At 35.2% G+C, this 14691-nt stretch overlaps 3 protein-coding genes across 3 annotated transcripts; all 3 read right to left on the bottom strand.

The window, feature by feature from the left end:
• Positions 1-237: 237 nt before the first annotated feature.
• LOC130710391 (probable serine/threonine-protein kinase At1g54610) lies at positions 238-4848 on the bottom strand. Its single transcript, XM_057559638.1, has 7 exons — positions 4177-4848; positions 3793-4077; positions 2791-3108; positions 1836-2063; positions 1667-1767; positions 1458-1578; positions 238-862 (listed from the first exon to the last, which is right to left on the bottom strand). Exons 1-7 carry the CDS (start codon positions 4447-4449, stop codon positions 542-544), a joined length of 1647 nt encoding a protein of 548 aa, XP_057415621.1. The 5' UTR covers positions 4450-4848; the 3' UTR covers positions 238-541.
• Positions 4849-6865: 2017 nt separating this feature from the next.
• Positions 6866-9170, bottom strand: LOC130712768 (uncharacterized). The gene is made up of 3 exons (XM_057562586.1): positions 8035-9170; positions 7533-7630; positions 6866-7305 (listed from the first exon to the last, which is right to left on the bottom strand). Exons 1-3 carry the CDS (start codon positions 8831-8833, stop codon positions 7132-7134), a joined length of 1071 nt encoding a protein of 356 aa, XP_057418569.1. The 5' UTR covers positions 8834-9170; the 3' UTR covers positions 6866-7131.
• A 1306-nt stretch (positions 9171-10476) lies between these two features.
• Positions 10477-12496, bottom strand: LOC130715739 (NAC domain-containing protein 83-like). The gene is made up of 3 exons (XM_057565856.1): positions 12217-12496; positions 11817-12094; positions 10477-10948 (listed from the first exon to the last, which is right to left on the bottom strand). The coding sequence occupies exons 1-3, from the start codon at positions 12395-12397 to the stop codon at positions 10700-10702; spliced, it is 708 nt and encodes a 235-aa protein (XP_057421839.1). The 5' UTR covers positions 12398-12496; the 3' UTR covers positions 10477-10699.
• Between the last annotated feature and the right edge of the window lie 2195 nt (positions 12497-14691).

The raw sequence follows: 14691 nt of genomic DNA, 5'->3' as shown, positions 1-14691 counted from the left end.
ATTAGTCAATTCATAGTTTTCATCAAGACCTAACAATAGACATAAATTTAAAATCTTAGCTCACAGATCTTTGATCAAATGACTTAGACTGCGTGACTTGAATATAGGGATTCTCTTACATTAGGAAATCCATTTCCTATGCGTTTGACCATGACCATAATGCAAATTGTACTCGTCAATTAAAAAATCAAATAAAATTGAAATATGAACAAGTGTATATGAAATGAAACATTTAAATAAGAAAACAAAATTCTTGATCATTTTCTAGCAAACTTGGAACATTTCACGAACAAGAAGACAAGTGCTCCCAGAAAACTGTACAGTGGGGGGAGTTAAATCTCTAAAATATACAGATCAAATGATCCTCATTGTACATTATACAGCAAAAACTCCAATGACAAATGAAATATAAAAAAAAAGTAAGGGATCAACATTGAAAAAATTAATAAATTAAGATCCACATTGCAGGGGCAAAAACGATTTATGAAGGCTATGGTCATTCTTTTCCTCATTCTAGGATGCTAAAATCCAAAGAAACTGATTATTTTCTCCTAAATAATAAATTGAAAGAAAGGCCAACAGTTGAAGGCTTGAATGCACGCATAAGTTTCCATGATGGCGCCGAATGGGAACCTGCTTTGTTAGTTTTCCACCCTCTGTAAGAGCTGGACGCATAGCTTCCAACGGATCCAGAAGGCTTTGAATTAGATATGGTGGAGCTAAAAGACGTTTCAGTGGCTCCAAATGAAACAGCTCCTTTATTTGATGCATCCAGTGGATATCCAACAGCTCCATCTTGATGAGGAGGTGGAAATTTCTCACTTTTGCTCTTCGCATTTGCACGGGTCACAACTCTCATCCTCTGAAAATCAGTGAGAAAAGAAAACACATGTTGATCAATGCAGCAAATAAAACAAAGCCAAAATGAAAAGCATGAATAACCTAACCGTGGGAGAAACAATCAGATCAAACAAAATTTATCACTAAAAGAACTAAGTAGATATGATCAAAAGAATATGTTAAATGTCAAGCTAGCCTAGGATAAGATAACCCCAAGTGAAAGATGTTTAAGAGTCTAGGTCTCAAGTTTCAGACAACTTTATAATTGATAAAATGTATCATCAAAATCAAATTTACCCAATTGCCTAGGTATCATGGATATTAGATGAAGTAGCTATGTTTGGATACTCGTTGACATCAGTGCAAATGGACGTCAACACTTGCTTTGAGATAAAAAGTGAACAAAACTATGCTCATGGATTGAAATGAAAGTTCGTTTACATTGCACTGAACGAATATCCAAACACACACTTAGTGTATTAAGAAAGCTAAGACCTAAAATAGACATGAAAGGGTGTGAAGTGCATGAAGTTGGGTCTGTAGAAGGAACGTGAAATTAAACTCAATAACATAATAAGACCAAGTATGGGATAGCAGACAACATAAGGGGAGCATACATCTAAGTTTGTTTGGATCTCTGCATTGGCTTCCGGGGCTGGAATAGCACAGCCGCGCTCACGTGTTCTAACTCTTTTGGTACCATCAACTGCATTGTTTTTTCCACTCAGAGCTTTTCGCCTGAGGATGGTAAAAATTGAAACTTTAATGAGCACTTAGACAAAAACCAGTCTAGAAGTTATCAAACACAATAACAAAATAATAGAACCTTCTTGCTGCTTCATCTCTGAGTTTTACGTCCAATTCTTTGGAAGGAGGATACTTTGGTAAACTTGATGGTTCACAAGCATAGGGCTCAGTGTTAAAAAACTGAAGACAGAAAGCAGATGTGAATACATTACAACTCAAATATAAGCTAATACACAGTAATCACTCACTTCACTGTTGAGAGCAGCTGAGGTATTGCCACGATCAACCGGATCTATTGCAAGAAGAGTTTCGATTAGAGGTAATGAAGAAGATGGAAAATCCTTGAACGTTTCTATGATGCATCTTTTATATGGTTGCTGCGGCTTAAAGAGTGTAGCATTTGGCAATCTATATTTCTTCCAATATTGCTCTGACGGAGAGCCACATAACTTGAATATTTTGTGCAGTTGCTCAACCTAACCCCAAGTAATCCAAAAGTCAGTCATATATCATCCAGGAAATGTGTTTCAAGGGGAGATATGCATGTCCGTGTGTGCAAGAGGTTGAAAAAAACATAAAATTAGCCACTATATCCACTTCCTCAAGCTCGCCAGGACACAAGTATTCAAATAGGAAATGATTTCAGCTTCTCTTTTCTCATAATCAATTCTGGCACTCGGAAACTACTAACATAAGCTTCTCCCTAGAAGATTTTGACTTTAGAATCAATTGTAGAAAGATTTTCAGACATACATTTAATCTAGTTTGCAGTGAGGTTCTCATTTTCATTTGCTTCTCTTTATTCTCTGTCTAATCTGGTTTCTGCCTATCGGGCATCGGCTGATAAATATTAATAGGTTACTTCCATCAACAGACAAACTAATCAAGTTGATGAAACAGCCCAATACAAACGTCCTAACTTAGCCAACAAGGTTGGGTTGGTAACTAGGGCCCCACCTGCACACAAGTTCTATACTGAAAGCAATGAACCAAAATCAAGCTGATGCATCAAGTGTGGTGCTTGTTGTAATTTAGGATTTTTCGTTAGCAATGCTTAAAAGCACTTTTAACTGAAGTCCATGTCTCAAAAAAAGAAGGATTGAAATGAAAATGCTTTTAGGAGAGACAGACACTAAGTCATTACAGTTAGTAGCTTTAAAAGTTCAATACAATGTCACTCATAAATCAACACTCGAGTGATACCTCTGTTCGTCCAGGCATGATTGGCTTTCCAGCAAGCAACTCTGCCAATATGCAGCCAGCGCTCCAAAGATCAATACCGACGCCATAGAATGTAGCCCCAAGAAGAAGCTCAGGGGGACGATACCAAAGGGTCACAACTCTACTAGTCATGGGATGCTTTTGCTTAGAATCATAGAAATTTGCCAGTCCGAAATCTGCAATTTTAAGTACTCCTTCATTGTCAATAAGCAGATTGGAACCTTTGATATCACGGTGCAACACACCTCGGCTGTGGCAATGCTCAAGGCCAGACAGTAATTGCTTCATATAGCATTTTACCTGTTATAAAGAATACACTGAGAAACAATCAACCTTTAAGTACCATTTTTACTTCCACTATATCAAAGATACTCTCATCCTTCTAGAGTTCTAGTCTTTTTCTCTTTTGAAACTTGAAAAGGTACCACTGCTTCACACAACTCCATCATGTACTAAATGTAAAAATCCCCAAAAGAGCTTCGAGATTTTGGCCATTTGGAAAAGCTTATTTGAGCTTATATCATAGTATAAGCACTTATACTAGTGTTAAGGAGAGCTTATGTTAATAGCTTAAACATAGCTATAAGTTGTTTCGTGCTTTATTTTCATAAGTTGTTCAGATTAGCTCATGAATAATGCCTCTACTAACTTGTAACTTATTTTGAGTTTATTTCAATAAGTTTCTTCAATTGGCTTATGAGTCCGTGTTTATGCAATATGCGCTTATTGCCATAAGCGCTTGATTAAACTGTTTATCCGAACACGCTTATGGCTAGACAATAAAATGAACTCAAATTCCTTTAAGTGCATTTTGGATATGGAAAATCAGGGTGAATCCAAAATCACGGTGGACAGAAGCAACTTCCATTAGTTTTTGTGACTCTCAACCATGATTTTGGTGTGGTTCTCCAAAGTGTATCCAAACATGAACTGAATCTCACAACATGGGAGGGTGCAAATATCAGCTTATAAATAAAGTGGTACCTGAGGCTCAGAGAATTTGACACCAGGCCCAGCTGCAAGACCAGCAAGATCATGCTCCATGTACTCAAACACCAAGTAAATACTCGATGATATTCTTGAAGTAACCAAGCCCTCAAGCTTCACCACATTGGGGTGATCAAGCCTCCTCAAAACAAGTATCTCTCTAGCCATGAACTTCACACTCTCTGCCTCCAAATTATCAAATCTAACTTTCTTCAAAGCCACTATCTTCCCTGTAACAAGGTCTCTAGCTTTGTACACGTTGCTATAAGTACCTTGCCCAATCTGACCAAAACAACAACCAAAAACACAAACCACATATTCAAAATCAAGTGTTTTATTTTGGAAAAGTAGAGTTAAGCTTCCAAGTTCTAAGCACCTTACCTTAGCAAGCTTCTCAAACGTGTTGGCACGGCGAGGAGTCCAGTCCCGGATAGCATCGCCGGCCACCGCCATCAACCACGGCGGCCAACCCTGATGGGTCGCCGTGAATGAATCCAGTCGATATTTCCGGAGCTCAGGCGCCGGAGCTTCGCCGGCGTTGGGGTCCTTCTGCCTGTCAGGAACACTGACGGCATTCTTGCCTCCCTCAGCAGCAGCAGGGCTACGTCGGCGGCGATCTCCGGCGACGGCCGGAGTTCCTAGCGCGCAACCCATCTGTCAGCAGCAGCTGTGGGTGGCGGTGGCACCGTGTTGGAAACGCATGGAGCCGCCGTAAGCGGTGGCCGGAGAATGAGCGAAGATTTTAACGTGAAGAGTTTAAGGTTGTCTCTCACTCTACTACTACTATCTTCAGTAGTGGAAGAAACCAGACACGGGTTTGCATGTAATAACAGAATTGCCACTCTGTATCTGAAAGAGACTACTGTGAGATTTTTGAGTTGTCAGTGAAATGAAATTGGAGTTGGAGGTGTAGAAAGAAAGAAAGAAGGAAGGAAGAAAGAAAAACCAAAAGGTGTTCTGACTGAGGACATAGATTTTGTACCTAAAAAAAGTCAAGTGTGCCATAAAGGCTAAGTGCTTTTTTTAGGGAAAGCTTCTTTCTTATAATATCCACTGTTTCTATAGTTGGGACCAAACCAATTAGTGCCGTTTTTGAATTTTCCTCTCTTCAATTGGATTCGGTTGGAAACATTCATTTACCATAATAATTGAGTAGAGAGTGCTTCAAATCTAGATGTGACGGTATTAAGCTAAGAGCACGGTTGTGTGATGTACATCTATGATAGAGTACAGTGGGAATGAGAAAAATAATTGGAAAATACATTATGATACTTGAACAAGCTTAAAGATATATAATATATAGAAGAACATGTAATGAGATAGAAAGATGACTACACACTTGGGCAGTCATCCAGTCATTTATGTTGACTTGGGCTAAGATAGAGTATTGCCTGATGTTCACTTGATTGTGACGATATATATTGTATAATATATATTCTTTTATTTTGGTATATTTCAGGCTTTTAAATGATTATATTTAAATAACTTTCTGTTACCTATGTGATTGGTGTAGTAATGGATTGGGATCAAAGTAGAAGAAGCTAATTACTAGTACTACTTGAGTAGGATCCTGAACTGAAATGGATGGAAAATTATGCTTGCATCACATGAAGCTTAAATGAAGTCACTTAAGTCACATCCTTCTACCTACCTCGCCGAGCATCATAATTTGCATTTATTACTTCCGGGTAAAGAAGGGAGAGCATGGACCATGGAGGTTAAATTTCCTTCCCTTCACAATATTTTTATTTGACTTTTGATTTTAAAAAATTAATTTAAATAAAATGAAAGCAAATTAACACAACAAAAGTAATTAATGGGGACTAGTACGACACGCAAAAGACTTGTAAAATCAATGGTAAAAAAATATAAGATGTCAATTTTGTTTACCCACCACAATAATTAGTCACTAATGCTTATCTATTTCACGAACCACCTCCTAGAATAAAATGATCAGGTCCCTTTAGCAAGAAGCCATCCTTAATTTATTGTAATATCTTAACTTAATTATGGATATTTCTTGTCACATAAAGCTAAGGGTGGGCTCAATTGAAAGACTATGCAAAGCATATCATAATCATGAAGGAAAGCAGATTCAATCACCTACAGTGAAAATGACTAGCCAAATGTGTCTGTGGCCCATCGCCAGATAATTATAGGTGGAAATCAAGAAAATTTGATTGCGTAATATGAAATGAAAGGAAGTGGCATTTATATGAACTGAACACACTCTTCTCTTCCCATTGGTAATTCATACAAAAATTTCATTAAAAAAGAGAGTAGGGATGTGTATTCACTCTTAATTATGTGATTCACCTCCCTCTGGTGTTTAAACTAATAGAAGCATGGTTAACGGGATTAAAGTACTAATTTAGGGAATATAATGAGATATCATCATTAGATAGATGATTTTAGTCACCTTTTGTGATGCGTATATAAAATTCTAAATATGTTACGAGTTATGATATATACTCACTTCTCCACTTCTTTTTCACTTTCATTAATTATTTCTATTTATTTCTTTTTTTATTATCAATTAAATCACCTATTACATCTTTACTTTCTCTCTCATTTCTTCATATCTCTCTCTTTTTCCACCTTTCTACGCCTCATTTTTTAGGTGTGAAGATATAATTATTCATACGTTACGTAGAGCTTAGTCAGCTCCCATCCTTCGGACATTCAATGCAAAATTATGTGATATTAGTTTTTTTCATAAAAAAACCACCACAAAAATAGTTTTCTATGAATTTTTTTTTCATAAAAAAACCACCACAAAAATAGTTTTCTATGAATTTTTTATGCGATTTATTTCCGTGAGTTTTCATGTGAATTTTTCATACACATTTTCCTATGAAAAGGTTAAATTGGTTTTCTTTGAAGGAAAATCCAAAAAAATAAAAATTGAAAGTAAATACGCAAGAGCTTGGGTGTCCACGAATGTTGTGATTTTTTTGTTTAAACTGTAGCACAATGGTTTGGAATTTTGGATGCCATGTAAGTCCACTTCTATTCTTTCTGTTTTTGAATGAGCAGAGGAAAATAGTTACATGAAAGCTAGAACCAGAAATACACAAGGTCTTTTTTTTTACATAACGAATAAAGACAAGTCAATTGTGGTCCACACAACAGGTATGTTTGGTTACACGTTCAGATACTACCTTAAGCCCATGAAATCACATACATTGTAGCTTAAGAGTTAACCTGAATAATGTGTGTGGAATTTTTTTTCCAAACATACCGTAAGTCGGCCAAAAAATTAAAAAAAAATTAAAAAGAAAGAAAAAGAGAAGTGAGTGTAAATGTCTTCATTGTTTCTAACACCTAGTGCCATAATCAATGTCCTGCTTTTGCAGCAATAAGGTGAGCTCTGCCATTCCCAGTACAGGTAGACATTGGGTAGTAGCATGACTTAACCTTGAGTAGTTTTTTCATAGGCCCAAATTTCTTTGATTTTTTCCCTTTTCCCTTTGCAATTGGTTCAATTTCAACATCCAGAACCTCAAGTGCCTATCACAAAGAATGAACAATATTATTAAAAATGTTCTAACTATTATTTTGTTTATCTTGTTTTAAGTCATCACCAATCATTCATTTGGTCACAAGAACTCTGAGACCATGTCATGAACCAACTATGACAATAATTTAAGTTGTTGGGTCAATGACTCATGAATCGTCTAATACTATACTGCAAACAGAAATGAAATGAAAGAACAATATAATTAGAACAAGCTTACATCGTTTGAGCTTCTTCTGGATTTTCTTGATGCAGAGCTTTCAACACTGTCAGCACTGTGGGACTTCTGGTGGTGCATCACAATGGTTGGACTCTTACCTGCATTTATCAAACATTGTTTAAATATGCAACTGCAATCATCTCATGTGTGGAAACTTCACATAATATTTTCATGTTAGAAATCCTAGTAGTATCTCTCTAATAATATGTACTAAACATGTGAGATTCTCTAAATATTTATGAAAAGAGATAGATGCAAAATTTCACAACTATCACGTGACATGAAAATCTGATTGTGCTCTGCTATACTTTTTAAGACATGCGATATACTAAGTGTATGTTTGAAAATCTTTCTGTACTTAAATTTAAAGTCAAAAAACTAATTTTGATAGAGAAAGTTCTTTGAGTAGCTTCTGAAGATAACCAATTCATTGATTATTATGCTGATAAAAAAAAATCATTGATTATTATAAAGAAAAGTAAGTTGATCCAACAGTACTCACATTCTTCTTGATCCTTTCTTTTCTCTGCTTCAATGTAATAAATTCTGAAACTTGGTGATCCAGGACATAGAAATCTTCCAAATTCTCCATCTTCTTCATCATCATCATCACTATCATCATCACTTTTCTCACCTACTTCTTCCTTAATTTCTTGCCTTGGCTCTTCCACAGGCTCTGCAATTTTTCCCTCCTCTGTTTTTACCTCTGTCTCAGCCTGCTCTGCAATCTTCCCCTCCCCTGTTTTGAACTCTGCCTCAGCTTTCACATCAACATGAACCACCTCTGTTTTCACCTCTGCCTCAACCTTTTCATCAACAAGAATCAATTTACCTTGTTTAGGATCTATGATTATGACACCTTGGTCTATGCATTCGTTAACATGCTCTATAATAACCATGTTAGGATCTGTAACTTGTTCTGTTTTACCCTTATTGGAATCAGTGTTTTGGTTAACTTGATCTTTCTGTTCCTCAATTTCACATTCAGGGTTGGGCATTGGAACCACTCTTGAGAGTTTTTCTGTGGCTATTACTTGAACTACCGTTTCCTCTTTGATTGGTTGAGTCTCCTTTAGCACCAAAACCTTGTTATCCTCTGTTTCAGATTCATGAGAAATTTGAGAATGTTCATCCTCTGTTTCCTCTGCATCCTTCAATAGCTGCTTCTTGGAGATGGTGCCTGCTCCTCCATTCCTGCGTTTTCTGAATTCCTCGAACCGGTTAAGAAGCGTGGACCGCACTTTCGGAGGCAAAACACCTCCTCCTTCGGTGGCGTTTAATCTTGAATTACCACTCCCCATTGCAGACAACAACAATTGGTTTTTGTGTGCAATGTGGAAGTTTCAATTGAATTGAAGGAGGTAGGAATGTGGAGGGTGAAGGACTATTAAGGGGTTTGGTGTGGCAGATGAAAATTGAAATAACCATATACAGTCTGTGTTTACAGTTAATGGTTGTCAATAATAGAAAAAATGTTACACATTGCTTTGAATTTCACCAGAGAGAAAGAGAGATTGGATTTGCATATTTAGAAACTAACTTAAATAACATGCTCTCTGGTTGTGTTGTAAACTCTGTTTTCATTGTTGGAGGTTGTCAACTTTGGATAAACAGTAGTTACATGATAGGTTGGAGTTGGAATATTCTTTGGTTATGCTTGTGCCAGCAACCCATTTTCTCAAAATATGGTTTAGTACTCACAAAAATAGCAAAATGGGCCCATGGGATCAAGATTGTCTGCAGCTCTCTCATGCATGGTGTTGACCATTGATTTTTAATTTTAAAGGTCAAGATAGTTGATTGTTGCATGAAAAGTTAGTAAATGTAGAAACTTTAACAATTTATTTTATGTGTTTTAGAGGCAAGAGGATTGTAGAAGATGTAAATCCCAAAAAATAGTGTTTGTTCATGTTGGTATTATGGATCAAATTTTGAACATGTTTTTCTCTTAGGGTAGTTTTCCATTTTGTTTTATATTTTGCCAAGAGTTTGGAATATTCGACATGTTTATAACAATTTCTTATTATAGAATGACAATTAACACAACCTCATAAAAGAAAAAGGTCACATGAAGATCCGCTATGAAAGAGGTCCTCATCATCTTCTTCCATGGTGATCCTAACATTTAGGGGAAGTCAGAATTTGCCTATCGTTCCAATTGATTATCAAATTTAAAAAATAATATTATTATTCTCAAATAAATATAGTTTTTTTTTTTTTTGCCTTTGGTTTACTCCTCTCTCTAATTACTACCTTTGGAGGGGGAATTAAAAAAAAAATTGATTCAAACTTATTAATCCTTTATATACATCCTATTATACTCTTTCTTTTAAATCTTATGATATCAAAGAGAGAAACTCAACTTTAAGAGTTAATGCATTCCTTCATAAATTAAAGAGAATATGTGAGGATGGAGTGTAAAAGTATTTGTATGGAGAATAAGAAATTACTTTTGATAAATGATCTTTTTCTTTTATATGTTTTTTTAAAGTTTAGATAAGTATATGAGGGAGTTCATTTATTCCAAGTAATCCAAGAATCTTATTGCTAGAAAATGAAATTTATACAAAATATGAGTAAGTTACATGTCTAAAAATTCAACATACTCGAAATTATATTTTTAAAAACCTGTACCAAATCTAGGAATGTCCAAGTAAATGCTATAAGTAAGATAACAGGTGTAGTTTCATGGATCATTTCGTAAAAAAAATTAAAAAAATCATCAATATTGTGAGATGTAATTTAAATATTTATTTTTGAGAATAAGAATGTACCCAAGTCATGAGTGATTTAAAGTTATGTTATTAAAATTTGCACATAATAAACCCTTCCTGCTCTCTGAAATTAATTACTGCTAAAAACACGTACGAAAATTAAAAAAAGCATAATACCAGATTTTGATAGGGAACGTGCATCTCTCATACATCATCAATTACAATGACCCTTATGTTTGAAGGTGCAAATCAGTACTGTAGGCATCCTCTGGCATATTTTCATTAATTGATATACCACATACATATATGTGGATAAATACATGTTTGGAACTCCTTCTATAATTAATTCTAGAATCAAAATCAATTCTAAGAAGAAACTTCTGTAAATAACTTCGGAGTCGGAATTGATTATGAAAAAATTAAAAATCGATCCAAACATATTATATGCTGCTCTTAAAAATCAGCATAGCCACTTGTTCCTTCTTGGTCAGGTGCATTTGAAGAGACCTCCATGAAGTTATAATTACTGGAACTTGAACACGATGAGGATGAAGAAGAATTACTCCTATTGCTCACCATCATAAAATCAAACAATCTTGGATTTTGCATATTCATGTTATGAGTGGTGCCGCCATCACTTTCTCTACTTCTTTTCTTCATCAATACACGACACAGAACCCAATCTCCTATCTCGTTTAAGTTCTGCAAATTCAAAACCAATGCCATTAAGAAAAAAAATAGATAAGTTGTTTCTATTTTTGCCATCAAGTTTTCACTTGTTTAATACTCCCTCCGTTCATAAATAACTGACACTATTTCTAACTAAATTTTGTTCTTAATTATCTGCCACTTTACAAAGTTCAAGAGAGCATTAATTATACTTTACCAATTGTACCCTTCATTTATTGGTGGTAGAAAAGTTAGAATTAATATGAGAGATAAATGGTATAGTAGGAAGTTAGATTGTAATTTTAATAAAACAAGAACATTAATTGTTACTCCCTCCGGTCATTTTTATAAGAAAAACTTGGACAAAATCACACAAACCAAGTAAACTAATATTTTTTATAAAATTAACTACTATGCTTAATTCCAATGATGTTTTTTCCTTTTTACAAGAACAATCATGCTAATTACCATAAATGTTGATCATACCTATTGGGTGCTTGCAATTTCTCTACATATTTTTGTATTGGGAATAAGTCCCTTTGCATTGGTATTAATTATTTGACTTAATTTTATAAGAATGTTTCTTATAAAAAGGACCAAGAAAAATCTCCAAAGTGTTTCTTATAAAAAGGACCGGAGGAAGTATTTCTTAATACTTGTTCAACAACCTTAAAGTGTCAGTTATTTAGGAACGGAGGGAGTAGTATCGTTATTTGAATGAAAATGTTACTTGCACATATAATTTTCACGAACATCCAATCAGCATATCATTTCAGCGGAGGGTTTGAACGACAGTTAATGTTTGTGGCAGTAAAAAATCACTGTTAAAGAATATATCGATTGAATGACCGCCAGAAATCAGAAATCGTATGCACACATCTTTTATTTGGAAGGAACTTACTTGGGTTGAGTTGCAAGCACTAGTTTCTACACCGACAAGACGATATTCATGCAAAACCCAATCAGTTTTGGAGCCATTTGGTGACTTGCCTTGGTAAAAAACCAGGGTTTTTCTTATCCCCATAATGCCATCATTACTTGTTGAAGAAGATATCTTTTTGTCTGACCCAGTTGCCTTCCAATAGCCACAATTGGTTTTTCTGTTCATTCGATTGCCATTTCGATACTTAGATTCCTTGGAGCTGAAAAAGTACCTCTCTTGCTCATAATCACAATTTCCTACACACACATTGAATATAAGTTCATCGTTGATCAACTTTTATTTCATCATAATTAATTTTGAAATCTTGAACTTCTCTTTAGAATTGGTCTCAAAATTGTTGAAGAGTTTCCAAATATACCTGGCAAATCCCAAGGATCATAGCTGCAGACATTGATCTGAGGAATGATGGAAGCAGGCAATGGGAATGAGAACACTTTACATTTCAAGTACTGAAACACAAGCTCTTCATCTGTTGGCTGGAAACGAAAACCAGGAGGCAATCTGCTCACTCCATTCTTAACAAAATTCAGCTTTTCCATAATTTGCTTAATGAGTACTCAACAACCAAAAGAAAGATATGAGTACTCTTGACCAATTCAATATTGTTAGGATGAGCACAGGTACATATCAATGAATATTAAGTTCATATTTATATGTATATTGGCTGAGAATGAGAGATGAGAAAAGCAGCAAACATTAATGTCTTTGTGAAAAGGGGACAATAGCTTAACATGCTAGGTTTGATGTTGGACAATATTAATTAAGCAAACATATTTTCTTTTATTATTTATCAGGGTCTTGATAAAGATCTTTTTATTTGCTGTATTATGCGACACCTCACCTTTTATATGATAAAGCGATCGACCTAGTTTTCTTTCCCTCATAAAACTTACAAAGCTATAAGTTTTGTCAATATTTTCAACTCTATTAAACGACCTTGCTATTTGTATAGGGCTGCTTTCTTTATTTGGAAAAAAAAAAGTCTGTGTTATCGTTACACATGGAGTGCGTTCAGAGTTCAGGTTATCGTTTTAGAGCTAATTAAATACTAGTTTATAGTACTTCCTCCGTTTCTTAATATAAGTAATATTTTTTGAAAAAAATTTGTTCCTAAATATAAGTCACTTTCTAATATTTAGGAAGCATTAAATAATTTTTTTCAAATTCACCCTCATATTTAATATGAAAGAGATTATGAACTTTTTGAATATTAACTTGGAGAGAGAAAATCATAGGAAAGTAAATAAGGGTAGTTTAGGAAAGCTAATCATTTCCTTTACAAATTTATTGTTACTAACTACTTTTCTTTTTTTTTGAAAAGGAAATATATAGATAAAAGAAATACTTGGGAACAAACTCTCCCAAATGAGTTGAAGACCAAGCAAAGCAACAATAGCAAAAGAAAAAAACAACAGTAAAGAAACTAGACAAGGGCTAGAAAAGAAAGAGCAAACAATAAAATAGGGAAAAGACGATAAAAATGCAGCAGCAGCAGCAGCAAGGACCATCTTGATCTCACCAAGGGCAGCAAGACCAGCATGCGTCATCGTCCAGATCATCAACCAGCAATGCAGCATTAGAGAACATAAATAATTGAAGAGACCACCCTCAAAACTAGCTAGCAACCAACGAGGCCCTCTCAACAGCAAGCTGCTCTTTCACCTCCAAAGCATAGCTAAGCCTCCTGCTGCTCCACATACATCGCCTTCATTGCATCCTTAGTCATAAGATGCGAAACAGGACCCATATTTGAGCACCGAGAGCCCCCAAACTACCCAGGCAAAGAACAGCCCCTAAGCTGTTAACGAAGGCTTTCACAGACCCAAATAGTATCAGTTCTAGTGCAACCTTTTTTGGCTAAGAAATCAGCAATTCCATTTGTTTCCCGAAAATTATGCTTCACTTCCAAGCAAGATACCACCTTCATGAGATAATCTATCTCGTTTAATATATTTACCCATTTTCAAGGCCTATTTCGGTGTGAATTGACCCATCCGACAGCAACAGTCGAATCGCTTTCAATGATAAGATCCCTGAAGTGGAATTGGTTGCAGAAAATGAGTGCTTTCCAAATCGCTTTTAACTCAGCTTCAGCTGCCCCTCCATGACCCAAATTGATGGAGAAGAATCCCAGAATATTTCTATCTGAATTTCGGAGGACACCACCTATGCCGCAACGACCTGGTACTAACTACTTTTCTTAATCTAAGAGAATTAATTATTTGTGACTTATAAATAGAAACAGAGGAAGTAGTTGGTTTATCTAATTATTTTGTAATGGTTTTTCAACCTGAGAAGTTGGATTTTCTTAATATATAAAGTGGGGTTGTTGGTGCTTGTAAATGTCCAATTAAATTCTTTATTTGACATCATGTGGATTATCATGCTTTCATATCCATAAGTAGGATTAAAACCACATGGAAATTATAAGAAACAAAGTTATTAGCGTTGGCTTCTGACGCTAATTCACCAAAAGCCAATGCAAACATCAAATTACCATCGGTTTTTCGTTGAAGTTGTGACCAAGTGTAAATTGGTTGAAACTAAAAAAAAAGTATCCACATTTAGCAATGGTTCAAGGCTAATATATATTAAGTCAATAAAACCTATTTGACCATCAAGGATCACGCTACATTTAGTATGGATAAAGCTAACGCTAAATGTAACAAAGTTAACATAGGTTTCTGCCGGTCTAGCCGATACCTAAGACCTGACTGACCCACAACTTACATGTGATTATTAGCATTGGCTAAACTGAAACTCATTTAGCTATAAAAATTAAATTACAAGATGCAAAATATAACATAGTAGTGTCAAACAATGTATCTAAGTT

The sequence above is a fragment of the Lotus japonicus genome, chromosome 4 (genome assembly GCF_012489685.1).
Source record: "Lotus japonicus ecotype B-129 chromosome 4, LjGifu_v1.2".
Lineage (NCBI taxonomy): Eukaryota > Viridiplantae > Streptophyta > Magnoliopsida > Fabales > Fabaceae > Lotus > Lotus japonicus.
Note: the sequence above shows the minus strand (reverse complement) of the source record. Positions and strands in the feature narration are given on the sequence as shown.

Excerpts from the sequence above, each read along its gene's own strand:
- LOC130710391 (XM_057559638.1), bottom strand. The coding sequence starts at position 4,449 with ATGGGTTGCGCGCTAGGAACTCCGGCCGTCGCCGGAGATCGCCGCCGA. Across the intron at positions 3,109-3,792 it reads TCAAATTCTCTGAGCCTCAG|GTAAAATGCTATATGAAGCA; the intron begins GTACCACTTTAT and ends TCTTTATAACAG. Across the intron at positions 1,768-1,835 it reads CAGCTGCTCTCAACAGTGAA|TTTTTTAACACTGAGCCCTA; the intron begins GTGAGTGATTAC and ends TTCTGTCTTCAG.
- LOC130712768 (XM_057562586.1), bottom strand. The coding sequence starts at position 8,833 with ATGGGGAGTGGTAATTCAAGATTAAACGCCACCGAAGGAGGAGGTGTT. Across the intron at positions 7,631-8,034 it reads AAGAAAGGATCAAGAAGAAT|GTAAGAGTCCAACCATTGTG; the intron begins GTGAGTACTGTT and ends TGATAAATGCAG. Across the intron at positions 7,306-7,532 it reads CCAGAAGAAGCTCAAACGAT|GCACTTGAGGTTCTGGATGT; the intron begins GTAAGCTTGTTC and ends TCTTTGTGATAG.
- LOC130715739 (XM_057565856.1), bottom strand. The coding sequence starts at position 12,397 with ATGGAAAAGCTGAATTTTGTTAAGAATGGAGTGAGCAGATTGCCTCCT. Across the intron at positions 12,095-12,216 it reads TGATCCTTGGGATTTGCCAG|GAAATTGTGATTATGAGCAA; the intron begins GTATATTTGGAA and ends ATGTGTGTGTAG. Across the intron at positions 10,949-11,816 it reads GTGCTTGCAACTCAACCCAA|AACTTAAACGAGATAGGAGA; the intron begins GTAAGTTCCTTC and ends TTGAATTTGCAG.